General features: G+C 40.9%; 1 protein-coding gene across 3 annotated transcripts in view; it reads right to left on the bottom strand.

Annotated features, from left to right (window-relative positions):
- Positions 1-21,438, bottom strand: part of CPNE4 (copine 4) — a 583,236-nt gene that overhangs the window by 160,541 nt on the left and 401,257 nt on the right. For all 3 annotated transcript variants that reach the window (XM_060298612.1, XM_060298611.1, XM_030876424.2), the window contains one exon: positions 6,551-6,622. In XM_060298612.1, coding sequence (XP_060154595.1) covers positions 6,551-6,622 — 72 coding nt within the window. The remainder of the gene's footprint in view (positions 1-6,550; positions 6,623-21,438) is intronic.

The raw sequence follows: 21,438 nt of genomic DNA, 5'->3' as shown, positions 1-21,438 counted from the left end.
TCAAACTGTCAAAAATTAAATACAAAGAAAGCATATTAAAAGCAGCAAGGGAAAAACAACAAATAACACATAAGGGAATCCCCATAAGGTTAACAGCTGATCTCTCAGCAGAAACCCTACAAGCCAGAAGGGAGTGGCAGGACATACTGAAAGTGATGAAGGAGAAAAACATGCAGCCAAGACTACTCTACCCAGCAAGGATCTCATTCAGATTTGATGGAGAAATTAAAACCTTTACAGACAAGCAAAAGCTGAGAGAGTTCAGCACCACCAAACCAGCTTTACAACAAATGCTAAAGGATCTTCTCTAGGCAAGAAACACAAGAGAAGGAAAAGACCTACAATAACGAACCCAAAACAATTTAGAAAATGGGAATAGGAACATACATATCGATAATTACCTTAAATGTAAATGGACTAAATGCTCCCACCAAAAGACACAGATTAGCTGAATGGATACAAAAACAAGACCCTTATATATGCTGTATACAAGAGACCCACTTCAGACCTAGAGACACATACAGACTGAAAGTAAGGGGATGGAAAAAGATATTCCATGCAAATGGAAGCCAAAAGAAAGCTGGAGTAGCAATTCTCATATCAGACAAAATAGACTTTAAAATAAGGACTATTAAAAGAGACAAAGAAGGACACTACATAATGATCAAGGGATCAATCCAAGAAGAAGATATAACAATTGTAAATATTTATGCACCCAACATAGGAGCACCTCAATACATAAGGCAAATACTAACAGCCATAAAAGGGGAAATCGACAGTAACACATTCATAGTAGGGGACTTAAACACCCCACTTTCACCCATGGACAGATCATCCAAAATGAAAATAAATAAGGAAACACAAGCTTTAAATGATACATTAAACAAGATGGACTTAATTGATATTTATAGGACACTCCATCCCAAAACAACAGAATACACATTTTTCTCAAGTGCTCATGGAACATTCTCCAGGATAGATCATATCTTAGGTCACAAATCAAGCCTTGGTAAATTTAAGAAAATTGAAATTGTATCAAGTATCTTTTCTGACCACAACGCCATGAGACTAGATATCAATTACAGGAAAAGATCTGTAAAAAATACAAACACATGGAGGCTAAACAATACACTACTTAATAATGAAGAGATCACTGAAGAAATCAAAGAGGAAATCAAAAAATACCTAGAAACAAATGACAATGGAGACACAACGACCCAAAACCTGTGGGATGCAGCAAAAGCAGTTCTAAGGGGGAAGTTTATAGCAATACAAGCCCACCTTAAGAAGCAGGAAACATCTCGAATAAACAACCTAACCTTGCACCTCAAGCAATTAGAGAAAGAAGAACAAAAAAACCCCAAAGCTAGCAGAATGAAAGAAATCATAAAAATCAGATCAGAAATAAATGAAAAAGAAATGAAGGAAACAATAGCAAAGATCAATAAAACTAAAAGCTGGTTCTTTGAGAAGATAAACAAAATAGATAAACCACTAGCCAGACTCATCAAGAAAAAAAGGGAGAAGACTCAAATCAATAGAATTAGAAATGCAAAAGGAGAGGTAACAACTGACACTGCAGAGATAAAAGAGATCATGATAGATTACTACAAGCAACTCTATGCCAATAAAATGGACAATCTGGAAGAAATGGACAAATTCTTAGAAATGCACAACCTGCCAAGACTGAATCAGGAAGAAATAGAAAATATGAACAGACCAATTACAAGCACTGAAATTGAAACTGTGATTAAAAATCTTCCAACAAAGAAAAGCCCAGGACCAGATGGCTTTTCAGGCGAATTCTATCAAACATTTAGAGAAGAGCTAACACCTATTCTTCTCAAACTCTTCCAAAATATAGCAGTGGGAGGACCACTCCCTAACTCCTTCTACGAGGCCACCATCACCTTGATACCAAAACCAGACAAGGATGTCACAAAGAAAGAAAACTACAGGCCAATATCACTGATGAACATAGATGCAAAAATCCTCAACAAAATACTAGCAAACAGAATCCAACAGCACATTAAAAGGATCATACACCATGATCAAGTGGGGTTTATTCCAGGAATGCAAGGATTCTTCAATATACGCAAATCTATCAACGTGATAAACCATATTAACAAATTGAAGGAGAAAAACCATATGATCATCTCAATAGATGCAGAGAAAGCTTTTGACAAAATTCAACACCCATTTACGATAAAAACCCTGCAGAAAGTAGGCATAGAGGGAACTTTCCTCAACATAATAAAGGCCATATATGACAAGCCCACAGCAAACATCATCCTCAATGGTGAAAAACTGAAAGCATTTCCACTAAGATCAGGAACAAGACAAGGTTGCCCACTCTCACCACTCTTATTCAACATTGTTTTGGAAGTTTTAGCCACAGCAATCAGAGAAGAAAAGGAAATAAAAGGAATCCAAATCGGAAAAGAAGAAGTAAAGCTGTCACTGTTTGCAGATGACATGATCCTATACATAGAGAACCCTAAAGATGCTACCAGAAAACTACTAGAGCTAATCAATGAATTTGGTAAAGTGGCAGGATACAAAATTAATGCACAGAAATCTCTGGCATTCCTATATACTAATGATGAAAAATCTGAAAGTGAAATCAAGAAAACACTCCCATTTACCATTGCAACAAAAAGAATAAAATATCTAGGAATAAACCTACCTAAGGAGACAAAAGACCTGTATGCAGAAAATTATAAGACACTGATGAAAGAAATTAAAGATGATATAAATAGATGGAGAGATATACCATGTTCTTGGATTGGAAGAATCAGCCTTGTGAAATGACTCTATTACCCAAAGCAATCTACAGATTCAATTCAATCCCTATCAAACTACCACTGGCATTTTTCACAGAACTAGAACCAAAAATTTCACAATTTGTATGGAAACACAAAAGACCCCAAATAGCCAAAGCAATCCTGAGAAAGAAAAACAGGGCTGGAGGAATCAATCTCCCTGACTTCAGATTATACTACAAAGCCACAGTAATCAAGACAGTATGATACTGGCACAAAAACAGAAACATAGATCAATGGAACAGGATAGAAAGCCCACAGATAAACCCATGCACATATGGTCAACTTATCTTTGATAAAGGAGGAAAGAATATACAGTGGAGAAAAGACAGTCTCTTCAATAAGTGGTGCTGGGAAAACTGGACAGCTACATGTAAAAGAATGAAATTAGAACACTCCCTAACACCATACACAAATATAAACTCAAAATGGATTAAAAACCTAAATGTAAGGACAGACACTATCAAACTCATAGAGGAAAATATAGGCAGAACACTCTATGACATAAATCACAGCAAGACCCTTTTTGACCCACCTCCTAGAGAAATGGAAATAAAAACAAAAATAAACAAATGGGACCTAATGAAACTTAAAAGCTTTTGCACAGCAAAGGAAACCATAAACAAGACCAAAAGACAACCCTCAGAATGGGAGAAAATATTTGCAAATGAAGCAACTGACAAAGGATTAATCACCAAAACATACAAGCAACCCATGCAGCTCAATATCAAAAAAACAAACAACCCAATCCAAAAATGGGCAGAACACCTAAATAGACATTTCTCCAAAGAAGGTATACAGATTGCCAACAAACACATGAAAGAATGCTCAACATAATTAATCATTAGAGAAATGCAAATCAAAACTACAATGAGATATCATCTCACACCAGTCAGAATGGCCATCTTCAAAAACTCTACAAAATAAATGCTGGAGTGGGTGTGGAGAAAAGGCAACCCTCTTGTACTGTTGGTGGGAAAGAAAATTGATACAGCCACTATGGAGAACAGTATGGATATTCCTTAAAAAACTAAAAATAGAACTACCATATGACCCAGCAATCCCACTACTGGGCATATACCCTGAGAAAACTATAATTCAAAAAGATTCATGTACCAAAATGTTCACTGCAGCTCTATTTACAATAGCCAGGACACGGAAGCCACCTAAGTGTCCATCAACAGATGAATGGATAAAGAAGATGTGGCACATATATACAATGGAGTATTACTCATCCTTAAAATGGAACAAAACTGAGTTATTTGTAGTGAGGTGGATGGACCTGGAGACTGTCATACAGAGCGAAGTAAGTCAGAAAGAGAAAAGCAAATACCGTATGCTAACACATATATATGGAATCTAAAAAGAAAATGAAGAAAAACGGTCAGAAGAACCTAGGGCCCAGACGGGAATAAAGATGCAGACCTACTAGAGGATGGACTTGAGGATATGGGGAGGGGGAGGGGGAAGTTGGGAAGGAGTGGGAGAGTGGCATGGACATATGTGCATTACCAAGCGAAGATCAATGGCTGGTGGGAGGCAGCCGCATAGCACAGGGAGATCAGCTCGGTGCTTTGTGACCACCTAGAGGGGTAGGATAGGGAGGGTGGGAGGAGAGATATGCAAGGGGGAGTATATATGGGGACGTATGTGTATGTATAGCTGATTCACTTTGTTATAGAGCAGAAACTGGCACACCATTGTAAAGCAATTATACTCCAATAAAGATGTTAAAAAAAAAGAAGTCAGTAGAAAAACAACAACAACAACAAAAATATAAGGCCCAATGTAGCTGCATATAGGTTAAACCACTGCTAAATCATGTTAGGACTTCACCATGCATTCAGAGGCCGTAATGTGTGGACACCCTTATCAAATTTGTTATGTGGAGACACTGAGCTTTAATTCAATTTTATCTCCATTCTATCTGAGATCAACTTTTCCATTATGAGTTGGGTTCATCTGTTCTGAGTACACATTGGTAGGCTCTGGAAATTTTTATTTTATGCATAATATTAAAGCTAAAAGAGTTGTCTAAAGAGGGAAGGATCCTTCCAAACGTGTGAGCACCTGAAGAGTAGGGAACATGGGTCCAGATACATAGTGAAAACTGAAGAACTACTTGATAAACCAGAAATCATCATATTTACATTTTTCATTCAATTCTCTTTTGTCCCATATCATCTTAATGCCTCTTACACTCCACTTGAGCTGAGGTCTTTAACTATTTTGTGGTTACAGACACCTTTGGAAAGATGATGAAAGTTATGACCTCCATTTGCAAAGCCTAGAAAATTTTGCACATACTTTTAAGTGTTTTCCAGAAGTTATGGAAGCCATTGTTCTGATCCAAGGACACAGGATACAGAGGAGTATTTAAATATTTAAAATTAGGAAGGAGATTAAGTTTTTCTGGGCTTTGTAGAGAAAGGAAATTCCCAAGAAGTCTTAGAGAAAAGTGACAAAATGAGCTTTTGTTCACCTGCGAAAGAACCGTGGCAGATCTCACACCTGGGTTCACCATCCCAAGTCTTATCTACGATTGTGGGCTTTGGTAGTGAGCCCGTGGGTCCATGGATTTTTAGAGCACCAATGGCATCTTTAAAGACCGTTTGAACCATTTGTTCATGATTGAACATGGCAGTCAAGAATAAGCTCTGACATGACTGTGTCATTTTAAAATTTAATATTCAAGCCAACAAACTCAGCTAAGTGCTTGTGAGAATGGTCCTAAACTTTCACCAGTGGAAATAAAATATTTTTGAATTTTTCCTTTAAAAAATGGCTTAAATTTTTAAAAAATGAATCAGTCACTTTCTAGTTAAAAAGGAATGTTCAGAGGAACTTAGGAGGTTTTCCTCCCGAGACAATCTGCCTTGCAATCAATTCAGATTCTCCTGGTACTTTTTTCTACCTATTACTATTATTTTTTGTCCACACAGCTAAATGGTTAGACTATCTTTCTTAAGGGTGCTAATACAAGATGCCAAAGTTTCAAATACTGGAGTTCTACTTGAACATTTAATATTTTATTTATAAATACTTCCAGTATTACCTTATAGAACATTCTGCAATGACAGAAATGTTCTGTAATCTGTACTGTTCAATATAGCAGTGGCCAGCCACATGGAACTACTGAGCACTTGATACATGGATAGTGGAAGGAATGACTATTTGCTTTTATTTAATTTTAAGTTCAAATAATCACATTGCTACCAAATAGAACAGTGCAGTTCCAAACTATTATATTAGAGAGGAGAGTTAAATGCTGGGCTCTCTCATCCTTAGGCAACAGACCAAACCTTGGACTAAATGATATTAGAGCATTTTTTTTTCTCAAGAAACTGAGAAACAGGGACAGGTAGCTTTTTTTGGCAGGGGGCTGGGGGGGATAGGTAGCTCTGATGATTTGAAAACTCCAGGCAATTCTGTATTCTTACTGTGCTCAATAACTCCATCTTTGTCCCCTGCTAAAACCTACATTTAATTACAGAAGTGCTTAGTTGAAGTGAATGGCCTCACTTTCAAATCTTTTTTCGTACAATGGAAAGGTCAAAATTGTATTGTCAGGAAGGAGAAAGATGGAAAAAAGAAAGGGCAACTGGGACAGTTGAGCAGTTGTGGGTTCAACTCCCAACATCCAGAGGGTCAGCTTCCCACGTGGCTGGGTCGGACCAGCCAGTTCCATTTTGGGCGCCTGGGCAGGTGGCTGCTTAGGGAGGGCTCACCGTGATGGAGGATTTCCCTGCCGTGTTCCCGTGCTTCAACAAGGATTTGGACAGCTTTCTCTGGGAAACAATCTGTACAAAAGGAAACACAAGGTGGAGATACTAGTCATATACTTGCAGGTATACTCTTTAGTATTTCCCTTACAAAATTTTGCACTTACAGCTCTCCTTGAAATTATGACATCAATGTTCATTTATTTTCCAAGGTTCTTTGACAAACCTCTCCTAAATACAGGTCATTCCCTTCTTTCCTCTTATGGCTTGTGCTGTGAGTGTGTAAGGGATTACAGATAATTCAGTACTAATGGAGGTGGCTTAATCATTGCTGAGACATTTATATTAAAATTAGACAAAACATATTGGATATGTACATTAACATAAAGGAGATGAAGTTTCAGAATGATCTCAAATTAGCACTAAAACCTCTGCACTAAAATGTGCAGAGTGGAGGATGGAGTGAAGGGAGGAAGGAAACTCAAGGTCTAAATATACACTTCCTGTATCGATAACGTCTAGAGTTCTATTTTTACTATATTCAATAGGAAGCAATAAAGTAAGTCATGAGGAGACTGATGCTCAGACAAGCCAAAAGGAGTAACTGGGGTCCTCTCCACTGGGAGCTATTCTCAGCAGAACCTGCCCCATCCCCTCTTGTTTTCTTTTCTGAGAGGGAAAGGTGGCAAGGCAGTGAGGCTCTGATGGGCCTGCACCCCATGATTCCCCATGATTCCCAAAGGAGACAAGGCTTAAAAGACTAAAGTGAAAGCCGTGCTCTGCTCTCAGCAGAGGGAGAGCATAGTCCTCTGCTGTGGGCGGCAGCTTCTATCTGGATGGCCCCAGTGATCCCCACTTCCTGGTGTTCTTGCCATTGTGTAATTCCCTCCCCTTGAGTGTTGGGTGGATCCAGTGATTTGCTTTCAATGAACAGAATACTACAAAAGTGATGGGATATCACTTCAGGGATTAGGTTCCAAAATCACTGACTTCCTTCTTGCTCATCATCTCTCATTCTCTCTCTTAGAGCCTTTGCTCTGGGGGAAGCAGGCTGCTAGGTTGTGAACAGCCCTGTAGGAGCAGCCCACATGGCCAGGAATTGATGTCGCCACTCAACAGCCAGTGAGAACCAGAGGCTAGCCAGCAGCCGCACAACAGCCTGGAGCAGGTTCTCCCACAAGGTGAGTCTTGAGATAACTGCACCTCGACAGCAGCCTTGTGAGAGACCCTGGTCCAGAGGACCCAGCCACGCTGCCCCAACCCCTGACACACAGAAGTTGTGAGATAATAAGTGTTTGTTTTTAAGCTTTCAACTTTTGCAGTAATTTTTAATGCAGCAATCGGTAAAAGTACACATAAGAAAGGGAAGGAGATCACTGTGAAGAGTGGGGACATAAACCCATTCTCTGAAATCCTTATATATTTTGTCTCTGTGTTAGAGCAATAAAAATATTAGGAGTGTGCTAATATCAAATGCAAAAAGTTCAGAGACCTTCCCTAGGCCAAGCAGATTAAAGATCCTAATGTTCAGTCGGCTGTCATCTGAAGAAGGAGTGCTTCTATAAAGAATCACCAGGTGATGATGATGATGTTGATGACATCAATGAGAGCAATGGGAACTCCCATGTAAGTATACAGATCATGTGGGAGATGCCTTATTCATTCCAAAAATAATTATCTAGTCCCCAAAATATAACAAACTTGGTGCTAGGCACTAAGAATAGAGTGGTAAGCATAGTCAGATGCAATAGCTGACCTCATGGAGCTTACATTTTAGTGGGGGAGATAGTAATAAACCAAATGGTCAAACAAATATAACTTGTCACAAAGGAGACATGCACTGGCCATGGTGGGGACGATGAATGGGGTGACTGAGAGTGGACCACTTATGAATCTCTGGCAGCAGTACAGGTGAGAGGTAATAGTGGCTATGGAGATGGAGAGAAAAGACTGGATTTATGAGATAGGTGTAAAATAGTCAGAATTTGGAAATGGATTGAATACAGAGAGAGTGGGAGGCATCCTAAAGTATCACTGGACCAGAGAGTTATGCTCTTCAGTGAGTTAAGAGTCACAAGAAGGGGACATTAAATTGGAAGGCAAAGAACAAAGTCTGGGGCAGAAAACAGACTGGAGTAGGTTGAAGAGGAGAGAAAGAGGAAGAAAATGGACAAGAAGAAAATTCTTTCAATGAGTTTGGCTATATAGTGGGGGAGAGAGAATAGACCCTGAGAGGAAGGAGAAATTCAGTAAGTTTTTTGTCTTAGTGGTTATTTTGTTGCTAACTTTACAGCCCCACAAATTTGGTATTATTAATTTCCTTTTATAGAGAAGCAAAGTTAGACACAGGGAGTTTAAGTAACATTCCTAAGGCCATAGAGCTAGGAGGGAGTGTGCCTGGGATTTGAACATAGGTCTGACTCCAGAAACTGATCTCCAGTTACATTATGACTGGTAAGCGAACTCCTAAAACAGGTTCAGAAAATGTGCACAGCTGGATTTGTACTACATGTGTTTGCTTTTAAGACCTAGATCTCATGTTAGTGCTTAAGCCTCAATGTGTAATCATGGAGAAGATGGTAAAGAAATAATCAAGTTAAAGCTTAAGAATGAACTAATCTGGAGACACTGGCTTTGATTAAGTGCAGTGTAGCATAATGATTAAGAACATAGGTTTTTTATTTATAGTTGACTATCAATAAAATGACATGAAAAAATTCAGATGATAAAGGAATTGGCTTTCCTTTCCATAGTTAATTCTGAATTCTGAACTCACCTTTCCCATCCTACTCATTAAGAATGTTCCAGTGCTTTTAGTCCTATTGGCAAAATCATTATCCCACCCCCCCAATTCTCAGATTGTCACTTGTTCTAGAAAAGCTACCATTTCCTAGAATAATGTAGACATTACTTTTTAACTTGAGATAAACCAAAACACAGGAAACACAGAAGACAAACAGCAAAAGGACATTAGAAGACTTTGTGGTTTCTCTCCAGGGGTTTTTCAGTGGGGAGTGGAAGGGAAGACACATGAATAGATGACAAAACAAGGGTCACTGATAAGCAGTAGCCAGGTCAATATCTCTCTAAAGAAAGGTAACAGATTTATTTGGGAACATTATACCCTGTTCCCAAATAAATCTGGTCTCAGAAATACTTTGGTCCACTGTTGCTGCGTTTCATCCACATTGGTTACCTACCCCAATAACTCCAAGTGACCCCAACAACCTTGTCAGCCCTGAGATGATCCATGCATTGGGTTACCAGGTATTGGTAGACTGTCATTACAGACTGTGTCTTCCAAGATCCACATTCTCTTTCTTCAAGGAAGACCAAGGATGGTACCAGGTCTTTCTCACTCTTTTTTAGAAATGCCAACGTTTCCATTTGTAGGGTCTGAAGAGAATGCTACCACGTACCACCTCCTGCCTTTTACAAATGCTAGGAAGACAAGCAATTTCCCAGGAAATATTCCTTCTTAAGAAATGGTCATATGGGTAAATAAGTGGCTAATCAAGCAGGCATTCAAACAAACATTCTACAGCCCCAGGCCTCCAACTCAGCTCCAAAGAATGAGTAATAATCAAGGTTTCAAACCTTTCATTGTAATAATGATTGATAATGAGTTGCCATTGGCATTGCCATTCTTAGGACTTCGAGCAAAAATAGTAGGATGCCCAACTGAAGCAGCGATCTATAGAGAAAAGTCTATTTGTTGCCAATTCCCTTCTCACACAGGCTTTGTTGCACCTGAAGCAACTGCATCATACTCAAAAACAGCCTTAGGTCATGTCAGAGGATGAGGGGTTTAGAGTGACAAGAACTTACACTTGTCCCAGCTGATACTGAGGCCAACAAATAGGCAGCATTTAACACTGGGCTAAAGGGGATGCACTTGTCAGAAGTCCTCTAATTTGATTCTTCTCACCCTATAGTGGGGTCACAGTTGCAACCCTTAGACTTCAACGGAAGGATGAAATATAGGGGGAGGAAACACTCTTATTAGCAAAGTCCAATCAGAGGGACATTAGCACCATCAAGTCCCTGATCTGCATTCACACATGGATCTGGGGAGGAAGTGCTTCTCCCCCTGTGAAGTGGGCGGTATTCTAACAGTAGGGATCCTCATTTTCAGGGAAGTCCACTGTTTCATTTAGATAAATGGGAACAAAACCAGGAGAATAAAAAATATTTTGGTCAATATTTCAACAAGTGTTTGTTCATCTGGACTTGCTTACAAAGACTTTCAAAACAGTCATTTTGGGAACTAGACATTCGTCCTTCATGAGATCTCTTTTACTGAAAATATCTTCAGATTATTTCTGGAAATTGCTTTAAGACTCTATTGCAAAAACAAACATTTATTGAACATCTTTTCTGTGCCAGGCACTGTTCTGAGATAACAGTGGTGGACAGGTGAAAACATAATTACAATACTTGACATTCATACCTCTGTTAGCCAGAATTGATAATGCCCAAAGCATGTGTCAGAGAACTTTCGTTTATTAAAAGGTAAGTAAATATTGTATGAAAAAGTCTTTGTGTAGATAAGTCTGGAAATCACACGATTAGAAAAAGTTTGACATCTTTAACTGCAGGATATTAACAGAGCTTTAGTTGTGAATCACCCTGAGCACAGCCATGGAAGGAGCATTCTTTATACTTTTTTGACCCCAGAACCTTTTGTCAAGGAGAATCCCTGGTGTTCTGAAAACTAGCAATTACTACTCCCATCACTACAGGGTACAACCAAGGGCTCCTGATGACTCCTGTAGCAACAGAGGGGGACAGGTCCAGGTCCTCTCAGGCCTGACTCTTGTGGGCTCCCAACAGCCAGCATTGGCATCTCTTTGCCTACAGGTTCTTCTGGAGTTTGTGCCCACTGTCCACAGGAACAGTAAGCTGAAAGTGGGGGGGATTAACACCCTTGGGAGTGGAGTCAACCAACCGATGGGCTTTGGCACAGAAATCTCCCAGCTCCTTTAGCCCAGGGTTGGGGGTAACTCTGCGGTGTTTGTTCTGCACAGAAGCTGAGTTTTCCCAGTGGATGGAGCTCCAGTTACTCCCAGTGGTGAATCCTTAGACATCAGAGCCTTTGTTTTATTGGCCACTCCCCCTTTCCTGCCACTTCTCCACTCCCTTTCTAGTGTTTCCTTCACTTTCCAAATAATCTACTTTCCAATCCTTGTCTGCTTCTGGGCGACACTACCAAAATTCAACTCTGTGTCAGATAATGTATTGAGCATTTCACATATATTATCTCATTTACTGTCATTTAATGAGCAAAACTCTCTCTTGCCCCAAGCAACTGGGATGAGGGAAGCAAGGCTTTGAGAAATTGAGTTTATCTAAGGTCACATAGCATTATGGACTGAATTGTGAACCTTCCCACCCCTCCTCCCCTTCATATCTTGAAGCTCTGACCCACAATGTGACTGTATTTGGAGACAGGGTCTATAATGGAGATAACTGAGGTTAAATGAAGTCATAAGGGTGGGACCCTAATCCAACAGGACTAGTATTCTTATAAAAAAAGGAAGATCCATCAGAAGTCTCTCTCTCTCTCTCTCTCTCTGCAATATGTACACCAAGGAAAGGGTATGTGAGGACACCATGAGAAGGTAGCTGTCTACAAGCCAGCAGGAGAGGTCTCACCACAAACTAACCCTGCTGTCACCTTGATCTTGGAATTCCAGTTTCCAGAACTATGATAAAATTGCCATTGTTTAAGACACTAGTGTGTGATATTTTGCTATGGCAGCCCTAACAGGTTAATGCACATAGCTTATAAGAGTTGAAGCCAGGATTCATTCCTTCACTGAGTATCATATTTATTGAGCATCTATTATGCGCTGGGTATTGAGAATAAAATGATGGCACAAAGACAGGCACAAAATTGCCCTTCCAGATGTAGTCACACAAAACCCATGTCAAATTCCAACTCTGCAAGGAGAAGTAATGTCATGCCGTGAGAGGGGGGCTCACCAGATCCAGGAGGTCAGGTAAGGCATTTCTGAAGAAACTGCCCCTGACCTGAAGGCTCATGGATGATAACTGAGTAGTCAAAGAGGAGAAGGAATAGTAGGTACAAGGGTATATATGAGTATGAGGAGCAGGCTGAATATGAGGGACAGAAAAGAAGACTTTTAATTTATCCCCGGAGACCAGGTTCTTGGCCATGTTGTCCTCTGATTCACACTAGGTACTTTAGCAACGTTGGCTATGGTAGGTAAAAAATGACTCCCTAAATATATCCATACCCTAAATCGCTGAAATCTGTGTGTATTACCTTATATGGTGAAAAAAAACAGTCTTCACAGTATAATTAAGTTAAGGATCTTAAAATAGGTAATTTATCCTGGATTATTTGGGTAGACCCTAAATGTAATCTCAAGTGTCCTTATAAGAGGGAATCAGAGGGAGATATAATTTATGACATACACTCAGAAAGGATGAAAATATGAAGACAGAGCAGAGAAATACTTGAAGATATTTGACATGACAAGGAATGGATTCTCCCCTAGAGCCTCCAGAGGGAGCACGGCCCTGCTGACACCTTGATTTCAGACTTCTGCCCCCAGAACTATGAGAGAATAAATCTGTGTTGTTTCAAGCCACCAAGTTTGTGATAATTTGTAACAGTAAACACAGGAAACTAATAGACTGACTTAGCCCAGGTTCAAAGTTCCAGGAAAAGATGTCATGATGGCTTCAGTGATGACTGATTTTAGGGAAATCCCTACCTTCCCATTTCCCTCCCAAGACTGCTGGGCAATATTACTTCACCTGATAGAAGTCAGACCCTCTCAAGATAAATATACCTGAAGACCCTGGCCTTGACACTCTTCCTCTTTCTCCTGGTCATATCTTGCTTCCACCACTGACCGAAAGGAGCCACAATCCTATCTGAGCACAGGATAACCGCTGAGAACCTCGGCATCTTGTGTGCACTACCAATAAAGGGAAGCCTTAAAATGGTTTTAAACATCATTAAAAAATAGCCTTTAAGAGCTATGCTTTTTCTTATGCTGTTCCCTTTGCCTAGGATGACTCATACCTTCTCCCCTCAATTGGCAAATTTATTCATTTTTAAGATCTTCATTAGAAGTTTGGAATGGTTGCTGTGGTAGGAGGGATGTGAAGTCACCTGTGGGATGGAGAACTATTCCTTCTGCCCTCACGCGTGTCCTCCCCTCCTCATCCTAGCTGGTTCCCTGCAGCAGCAGCAGCAGCAGCAGCAGCATGGCCTGGGTTGCTAGAAATGCAGGCTTTCAGGGCCCACCGCAGACCTGCTGAATCAGAATCTGCATTTTGATGAGGTTCCCAGGTGACCTGCATGTACATTAAAAGTGAGAAGCACTGAGCTAAAAAGTAAGAATTGCACTTTGACAATTTCAGTACAGTATGATCAGATTTAAAGGATTTCTAGAAAAGGGCTTTAAGATGAATCTGTTCTGCTAATTTAGACTTTCATTAAAGGTAAAGCTAAGAAAAAGCTAAGAAGCTTTTTCAGCCATTCGGGGGAGAGAATGGTGACACACGTGTGTACGTATGTTTTATGTAAACTCAGTCTGGTCCTCAGCTTCCCAGTGGAGACCTACAGAAGGACCAGCCTAGAGAGAATGATTCCAACTGACAGGAGTGATGGGTAATCTGCTTCCTTGGGCTTCCTGTCTTGAGATTTCTATTAAGCAGGGTTCTAATTACTTCAAGTGTAATTACAGACTTTTACCCTTTCTCTGACTTCATTAGTAAGGGACGGAAAGAGTTTCGGAGAGAGATTTACGGACTGCCTGTGTATTAATTATGCACCTTTGCCTCCTCATCACAAATGACCTGGTCCAAAGGCCACCTCCCCACACTCAGTTAAGCTGTACCACATGGCGATCAGGAGAAAGAGAAAGAGCTGCGTCTCCAAGCAGCTGCTGCCTAGGGTAGGGCACTGTGTCAGGTCAAGGGCACAAGGCAGCTTTTCAACCATTGCCTTGGCAGGCTGTGACTCGTCTTCAGTGAGGCTGGCAACCAAACACTAATAGTCCACAGGATAGAGGAGGATGGGAGAAAGCCCCTGACTATTTTTAAGCGAAGTATGCAAATTCCAGCTTTCAGGTTGTTAGATTAGGTTAACTAGGTTGTTAACAGGTGAAGAGACCAGAAGCTCAAAGATAACTAAGGTAATAAAGCTACTGAAGAGTCATGATACTACTGCAGGAAGAGCACTTACTGTGTGCCAGCTACTGCTCTGAAGTGCCTTGTGTGTACTAATTAATTTAATTCTCATGACAGCCCTATGGAGTAAGTATTATGCCCATTTACAGATAAGAAAATGAAGTATAGAGAGTGTATTGGTTTGCTAGGGCTGCCATAACAAATTACCACAAATTTACATAAAACAACAGAACCATATTCTTTCACGGCTGCAGAGGGCAGAGTTTGAAATCAAGGCATCTGTGGGGGTCGTGCTCCCTCTGGAGGCTCTAAGGGTGATTTCCATATCTAGTCTCTTCAGTGTCTGGTGCCTGCCACTGTCCCCTGGCCTGTGGCCGCATCACTCCACCTCCTTCACGAGACCCTCTCCTGTCTGCGTCCCTCCTCTGTGGTTCCTTTATAAGGACAGTTGTCGCTGGATTTACCCCACCTGGATAATCCAGGATGAGCTCTTCATCTTGAGATCCTTAATTAGATCTGCAGAGACTTTTTGTCCAAATAAGGTCACATTCACAGATTGTGGGGCTGAGGATGTAGACATATTTTGGGGGGCCACCATTAGGTCCACTACAGAGAAGCTAGGTGACTTTCTCAAGGTTCTACAGCCAGGAAGTAGCAGAGTTGAGATTTGAACCCAGTCAGTCCAGCCCAGAATCCATCCCCTCTCTGCTGCCTCCCATAAATGACAGAGGCTGGACTTGATCCTGTGCTAAACTCTGCCAGATGTATGCAGTGATTCACACTCACTCCTCGCCCTGGGGGAGCTGACCTCAGAGGGTCATTCCCTCTCCCTCAGACCACTGCAGGGGCCACTTAACTCGTCCCCTAGATTCACTCTTGCTACATAATGTAAAGTAAGAGCCACACATGATGATAAAGAAGATGTGTGTGTGTGTGTGTGTGTGTGTGTGTGTGTGTGTATAATGGAATATCACTCAGTCATGAAAAAAATGAAATAATGTAATTTGCAGCAACATGGAGGGACCTAGAGATTATCATACTAACTGAAGCAAGTCAGACAGAGAAAGACAAATACCATATGACATCACTTATATGTGGAATCTAAAAAACTGGTACAAATGAACTTATTTACAAAACAGAAATAGACTTACAGACATAAAAAACAAACTTATGGGAGACTTCCCTGGTGGTCCAGTGGTTAAGAATCTGCCTTCCAATGTAGGGGATGCAGATTTGACCCCTGGTTTGGGAACTAAGATCCCATGTGCCACGGGGCAACTAAGCCCATGTGCTCTGGAACCTGCATGCCACAACTAGAGAGAAGCCCACACACTGCAACGAAGAGCCCGCTCGCCTCAATGAAAGATCCCACATGCCGCAATGAAGATCCTGTGTGCCACAACTAAGACCTGACACAGCCAAATAAATTTTTTTTAAAAACTTATGGTTACCGAAGGGGAAAGGGAGGGGAGGGATAAATTAGGAGTTTGAGATTAACATATACACACTACTATATATAAAATAGATAACCAACAAAGTCCTACTGTATAGCACAGGGAACTATATTCAATATCTTGCAATAATCTATAAGGGAAAAGAATCTGAAAAAGAATAGATACATAATGAATCACTTTGCTGTATAACTGAAGCTAATACAACAGTCTTAATCAACTATGTTTCAATTAAAAAATTAAAATAAATAAATTAATAAAAAGAAAAAGGTCACACATGAGGGTCCAAATGCTGAGCATGGTGTAGGACCAGGCAGGGTAACCTCTCCAAGCCTCAGTTTTGTCTTCTCTGAAATGGTGATGATACTATCCACCCCACTGGTTTATCATGTGCATAATGAGTAGCAACAAAATCCCAGCATCAGGCCCACAGAGATGCTTATGAAATGCTCCTTCCTCTTCTCTTCTCTCCTATCTAATCAATTCCCACAAAGAGATGATTATAGTCATTGATTGGCTTGGACTGGGGTTCTGGCAGTGGAGGGGAAAGAGAGGTAGAGAGTAAAGATATTTAAGACACTGAGTTGATGGGGCTTTGGGAAAGGCTGATGGGTGGGCTGTGGAGCAGAGGGAGTGAGTGAGTGGTGCACGGGAAGGCTCCTCGGTTTTGGGTCTCTGCATCTGGGAGGACAGAGCTGTCATTCCCTGAATGGGGCAGATGGAGGCTGTGGGCAGGGAGAGCAAGAAGACATGGTGAGTTTGATGTGGGGTTGTTGAGTCTGAGGTGCCTGTGGTCATCCGAGTGGAGTCAGTATCTAGATACTGTTGGATACATGAATCTGGGGCATGGAAGAGAGGCCTGAGCTGGGAGTTTCCAACATGTGGATGATAAATGGAAGGGCAGGAGCTGAGGAGGAAATATATGAAGGAAAGAAAGGAGTGGTCTGAGAGTGAGGCAACCTTCCCCGGCTGAGAACCACAGCAATGTCTTCTCACTACCTGCAGCCTCTGAACACACCCTGTGGGGACCCAGCCTCCTCCATCCCATGGGTGAGGGCCTGAGGGATCACAGGCTGTGTCCTCCATGCTCAGCCTGGGGCTATGCTCTGTGGGGGACAGCCAATTCAGGGCAGGGGCTGTCTTCTTTTCTGTGTGCTGATGGAGGCATCAAAAGGAAGAATATTAAAAGTACAAGGCATACACTAACAATGAAATATCAGAAAGAGAAATTAAGGAAACAATCCCATTTACCATTGCATAAAAAGAAGAAAATATTTAGGAATAAACTTATCTAAGGGGGCAAAAGACCTGTACTCTGGAAATTATAAGACACTGATGAAAGAAATTGAACATGACACAGTTGGAAAGATATACCATGTTCTTGGATTGGAAGAATCAATATTGTTAAAATGACTATACTACCCAAGGTAATCTACATTCAATGCATTTCCTATCAAATTACCAATCACATTTTTTCCCAGAACTGGAAAAAAATTTAAATATTTATGGAAACACAAAATACACTGAATAGCCAAAACAATCTTGAGAAAAAAGAATGGAGCTTGAGAAATCACTCTCCTTGACTTCAGACTATACTACAAAGTTACAGTAATCAAAACACTATGGTACTGGCATGGAAACAGACACATAGATCAATAGAATAGGATAGAAAGCCCAGAGGTAAACCCATGCACTTATGGTCAATTAATCTACAATAAGGGAGGTGAAAATATACAGTGGAGAAAAGATAGTTTCTTCAATAAGTGGTGCTGGGAAAACTGGACAGCTTCATGTAAAAGAATGAAATTAGAACATTCTTTAACACCATATACAAAAATAAGCTCAAAGTGGACTAAAGATCTAAATGTAAGACAGGATACAACACAACTCCTAGAGGAAAACATAGGCAGGACACTTGTTGACATAACTCGCAGCAATACTTTTTGAATCCATCTCCCAGAGTAATGGAAACAAAAGTAAAAATAAACAAATGGGACCTAATTAAACTTAAAAACTTTTGCACAGCAAAATAAACCATAAACAAGTGAAGTAAGTCAGAAAAAGAAATACTGTATGCTAACACATATATATGGAATCTTAAAAAAAGAAAAAAAAGGTTCTGAAGAACCTAGGGGCAGGACAGGAATAAAGACACAGACGTAGAGAATGGACTTGAGTACACGGGGAGGGGAAAGGGTAAGCTGGGATGAAGTGAGAGAGTGACATGGACATATATACACTACCAAATGTAAAATAGATAGCTGGTGGGAAGCAGCTGCATAGCACAGGGAGATCAGCTTGGTGCTTTGTGACCACCTAGAGGGGTGGGATAGGTAGGATGGGAGGGAGATGCAAGAGGGAGGGGATATGGGGATATATGTATACGTATAGCTGATTCACCTTGTTATAAAGCAGAAACTAACACACCATTGTAAAGCAATTATGCTCCAATATAAAGAAGTTTAAAAATAAAAAGAAACCATAAACAAAACAAAAAGACAACCTATGGAATGGAAGAGAATATTTACAAATGATGCAAGCAACAAGGGATTAATTTCCAAAATATACAAACAGCTCATACTGCTCAATATCAAAAAACAAAACAAAACTCTAAACAACCCAATAGAATAAATGGGTAGAAGACCTAAACAAATAGATATTTCTCCAAAGAAGACATATAGATGGCTAACAGGTACATGAAAAGATGCTCAACATCGCTAATTACTAGAGAAATGCAAATCAAAACTACAATGAGGTATCACTCACACCAGTCAGAATGGCAATCATTAAAAAGTCTACAAATACACATTGGAGAGGGTTGCATTAACATGGGAAGATATATTTTTTATGTGAAAAAAGCAAGTTACAAAAAGCATGTATAAGTCACCAGATGGTTGTTTTTTAAAAAAGAACTGGATGTATATGCATACATAAAAAAAAATCTAGAATAACATGCACCAGAATATTTAAAAGCTATCTGTCAATGTTGGGATGTGGGCCTCATGGTCCTCCAGCAGAGTAGAGGGAGGGTCTGGGGGTCAAAGACCTCCAGCAGTTGTCAGAGCCCAATATCCGCTGAGTGGTCCCATTTCCACTGGGGCTGTTGTCTTGTTCTGCACCTGTACTGTCTTAGAACCCACTCACCTGACTGTGGTGTGCTCCTTCCTATCCCACTTACTCCAGGCCTGGGCCCAGATCAAGGATCCCTGCTTGCCTGTGGCTTGATTAGTGAACTCTGGGACACAGAGATTTAAACTTCCCATCCTCATGGGCCCATGAGGGTTCTTAACTTATTGATTATTAGCACTCCAAGCCCTCTCAGGTCTCTTCTGTAATCAAAAATAATATTACAAAATGTCAGAACCACATGCAGAATAGGATGGGTGAGGCAGGCTTTATAGAGGTCATTTCCTAGTTGTCCTCTAAATCTTGTGTTGAAAGTGCTGGTGCTTGTTACCCACAGGCCAAGGCAAAGAAGTGTCCAGGAGCTGCAGTGGGGACATCATCTGGGAGTCGGGAGGCCTGGGTTTAACTCCCCGACTTGAAAATGGCTTGCACTTAAGCAAGTCACTTCAAGGTTCAGGTGCTTAGCAGGAAATGTGGAAATATGGTACTTTCCCCTCAGGGGTTCTGTGAGAATGAAATGAGATGTTTGGTGCAGTTTTCAGCATAAGGTCTGGCAGTATATAAGAGCAGTCACTCTGCCCTCTGCCTAGACTGCTTTCCTGGATTTCTCTGCATGGCTCATGCCCACACTTTTTTCTGGTCTCTGCTCATAAAGGGCCTCCCAGACACTCCTATCTAAATGAGCACCTACCCCCTTCCCATCACTCTCTATCCCTTACCCCATTGGGATTTTCCTTCACAGGACTATCACTGTCATTATTTTATGTAGGAACAGGTAAGTTCCATGATAACAGGGCTTTGTCCCCTTTTTTCACAGCTGACGCCCCAGGGTCTAGAAGAGTGTCTGGCTTACAGTAAGTGCTCAATAAATGAATGAGTACGTACATATTTATTTGAATGAGTGAATAAATGTATATTAGCTTTTTATTATCATTGTTGGCATTGATGTGTTTATTCACTGAATGAATGAATAAATGAATGAGTACATGTCAGTTATTTTTATCTGATTGTTATCCTTAACTGGTACATAATGTGCCCATGGAAGGGTGAGGCCTGAATACTGTAAGCTGTTCAGACTCTGTGGTCCAGGAGTATTGCAGATAAACACTCACAAATGAGGTGTCTATTTGCAGATGGCTGTCACAGGTCTTCCTGAGCTGGGAGAAAGATACAGGAGTCAATTTATCAACGTGTGGAAAAGGTCACTTCCTTCTTGACCTCATTGAGCAGTTTACAGTGATAGCACTTAGGGAGAATTACTCTCCAATTTTTCCAATCTGCAAAGGGTTGTAGAAGTGGGGGTGATACTGGCCTCAGGTAACTCAGTACCTGGGATACAACAAGGTCCCCAGATATCAGTCTCCTCCCTTCAACTGAGCACTTATAAGAAAGTCAGTAGGGGGACATTTGTAAAGGGATATGGATCTTTTTCTTATTAGGTATATGAAACAGAATCCCAGAGATAGTGCAGCCTGGGGGTGAGGGAGGAAGAGCTTAGTGCTCTGACTCTGAATCCAAATGCCTGTTGTTGCATCTTGGCTCTGCCACTTAGGAGGTGTGGATCTTGGTCTGGTGTTGATGATGATGATAATTGTGATGATGATATTGATAGCACCAAGCTCACAAATGTCTGGCATATGATCAGCACTTGGTAAATGTCAGCTGTGAAAATGATTTATTATCATGAAGGGACTGTAAAAAATATTGTCCTAATTGGGACACTTGAAAATGAAAGGGAACAGTGTTAATAATTAAACCATGACAACACGTGTGAACTGGGGCAAATGGAGTCTAGGTTACGGTATCTTTATGGGGGTACCTCACATGCAAAGATGAATTCTCCCTCCTTGGAAGTATTTAAGCAGAGGTTGGGAGCTGACTCCTGCACTGTGCTGGCTGAACTCAGCTGGACTTTTGTCTTTCTCCCCATTTCAAGCTTTTCATATTCCACTGGAACCCTGTCTGCAAGTTCACTGTAATATTAGTTTTCCTGGTTCGAGTCTCATTGTGGGGAGAGAGGTCTGGAGGATTTCCATTCCTTTGTTGCTGATAACTGCATTGGGAGTGTGTGCTGACCTCAGCCCCCTGGTGGGCAGACACCAGGGAAGAGTGGGTGAGCACTATAATCAGCTCACTCTGGGCCTTGCC

This window comes from Globicephala melas, chromosome 4, assembly GCF_963455315.2.
Source record: "Globicephala melas chromosome 4, mGloMel1.2, whole genome shotgun sequence".
Classification (NCBI taxonomy): Eukaryota; Metazoa; Chordata; class Mammalia; order Artiodactyla; family Delphinidae; genus Globicephala; species Globicephala melas.
Note: the sequence above shows the minus strand (reverse complement) of the source record. Positions and strands in the feature narration are given on the sequence as shown.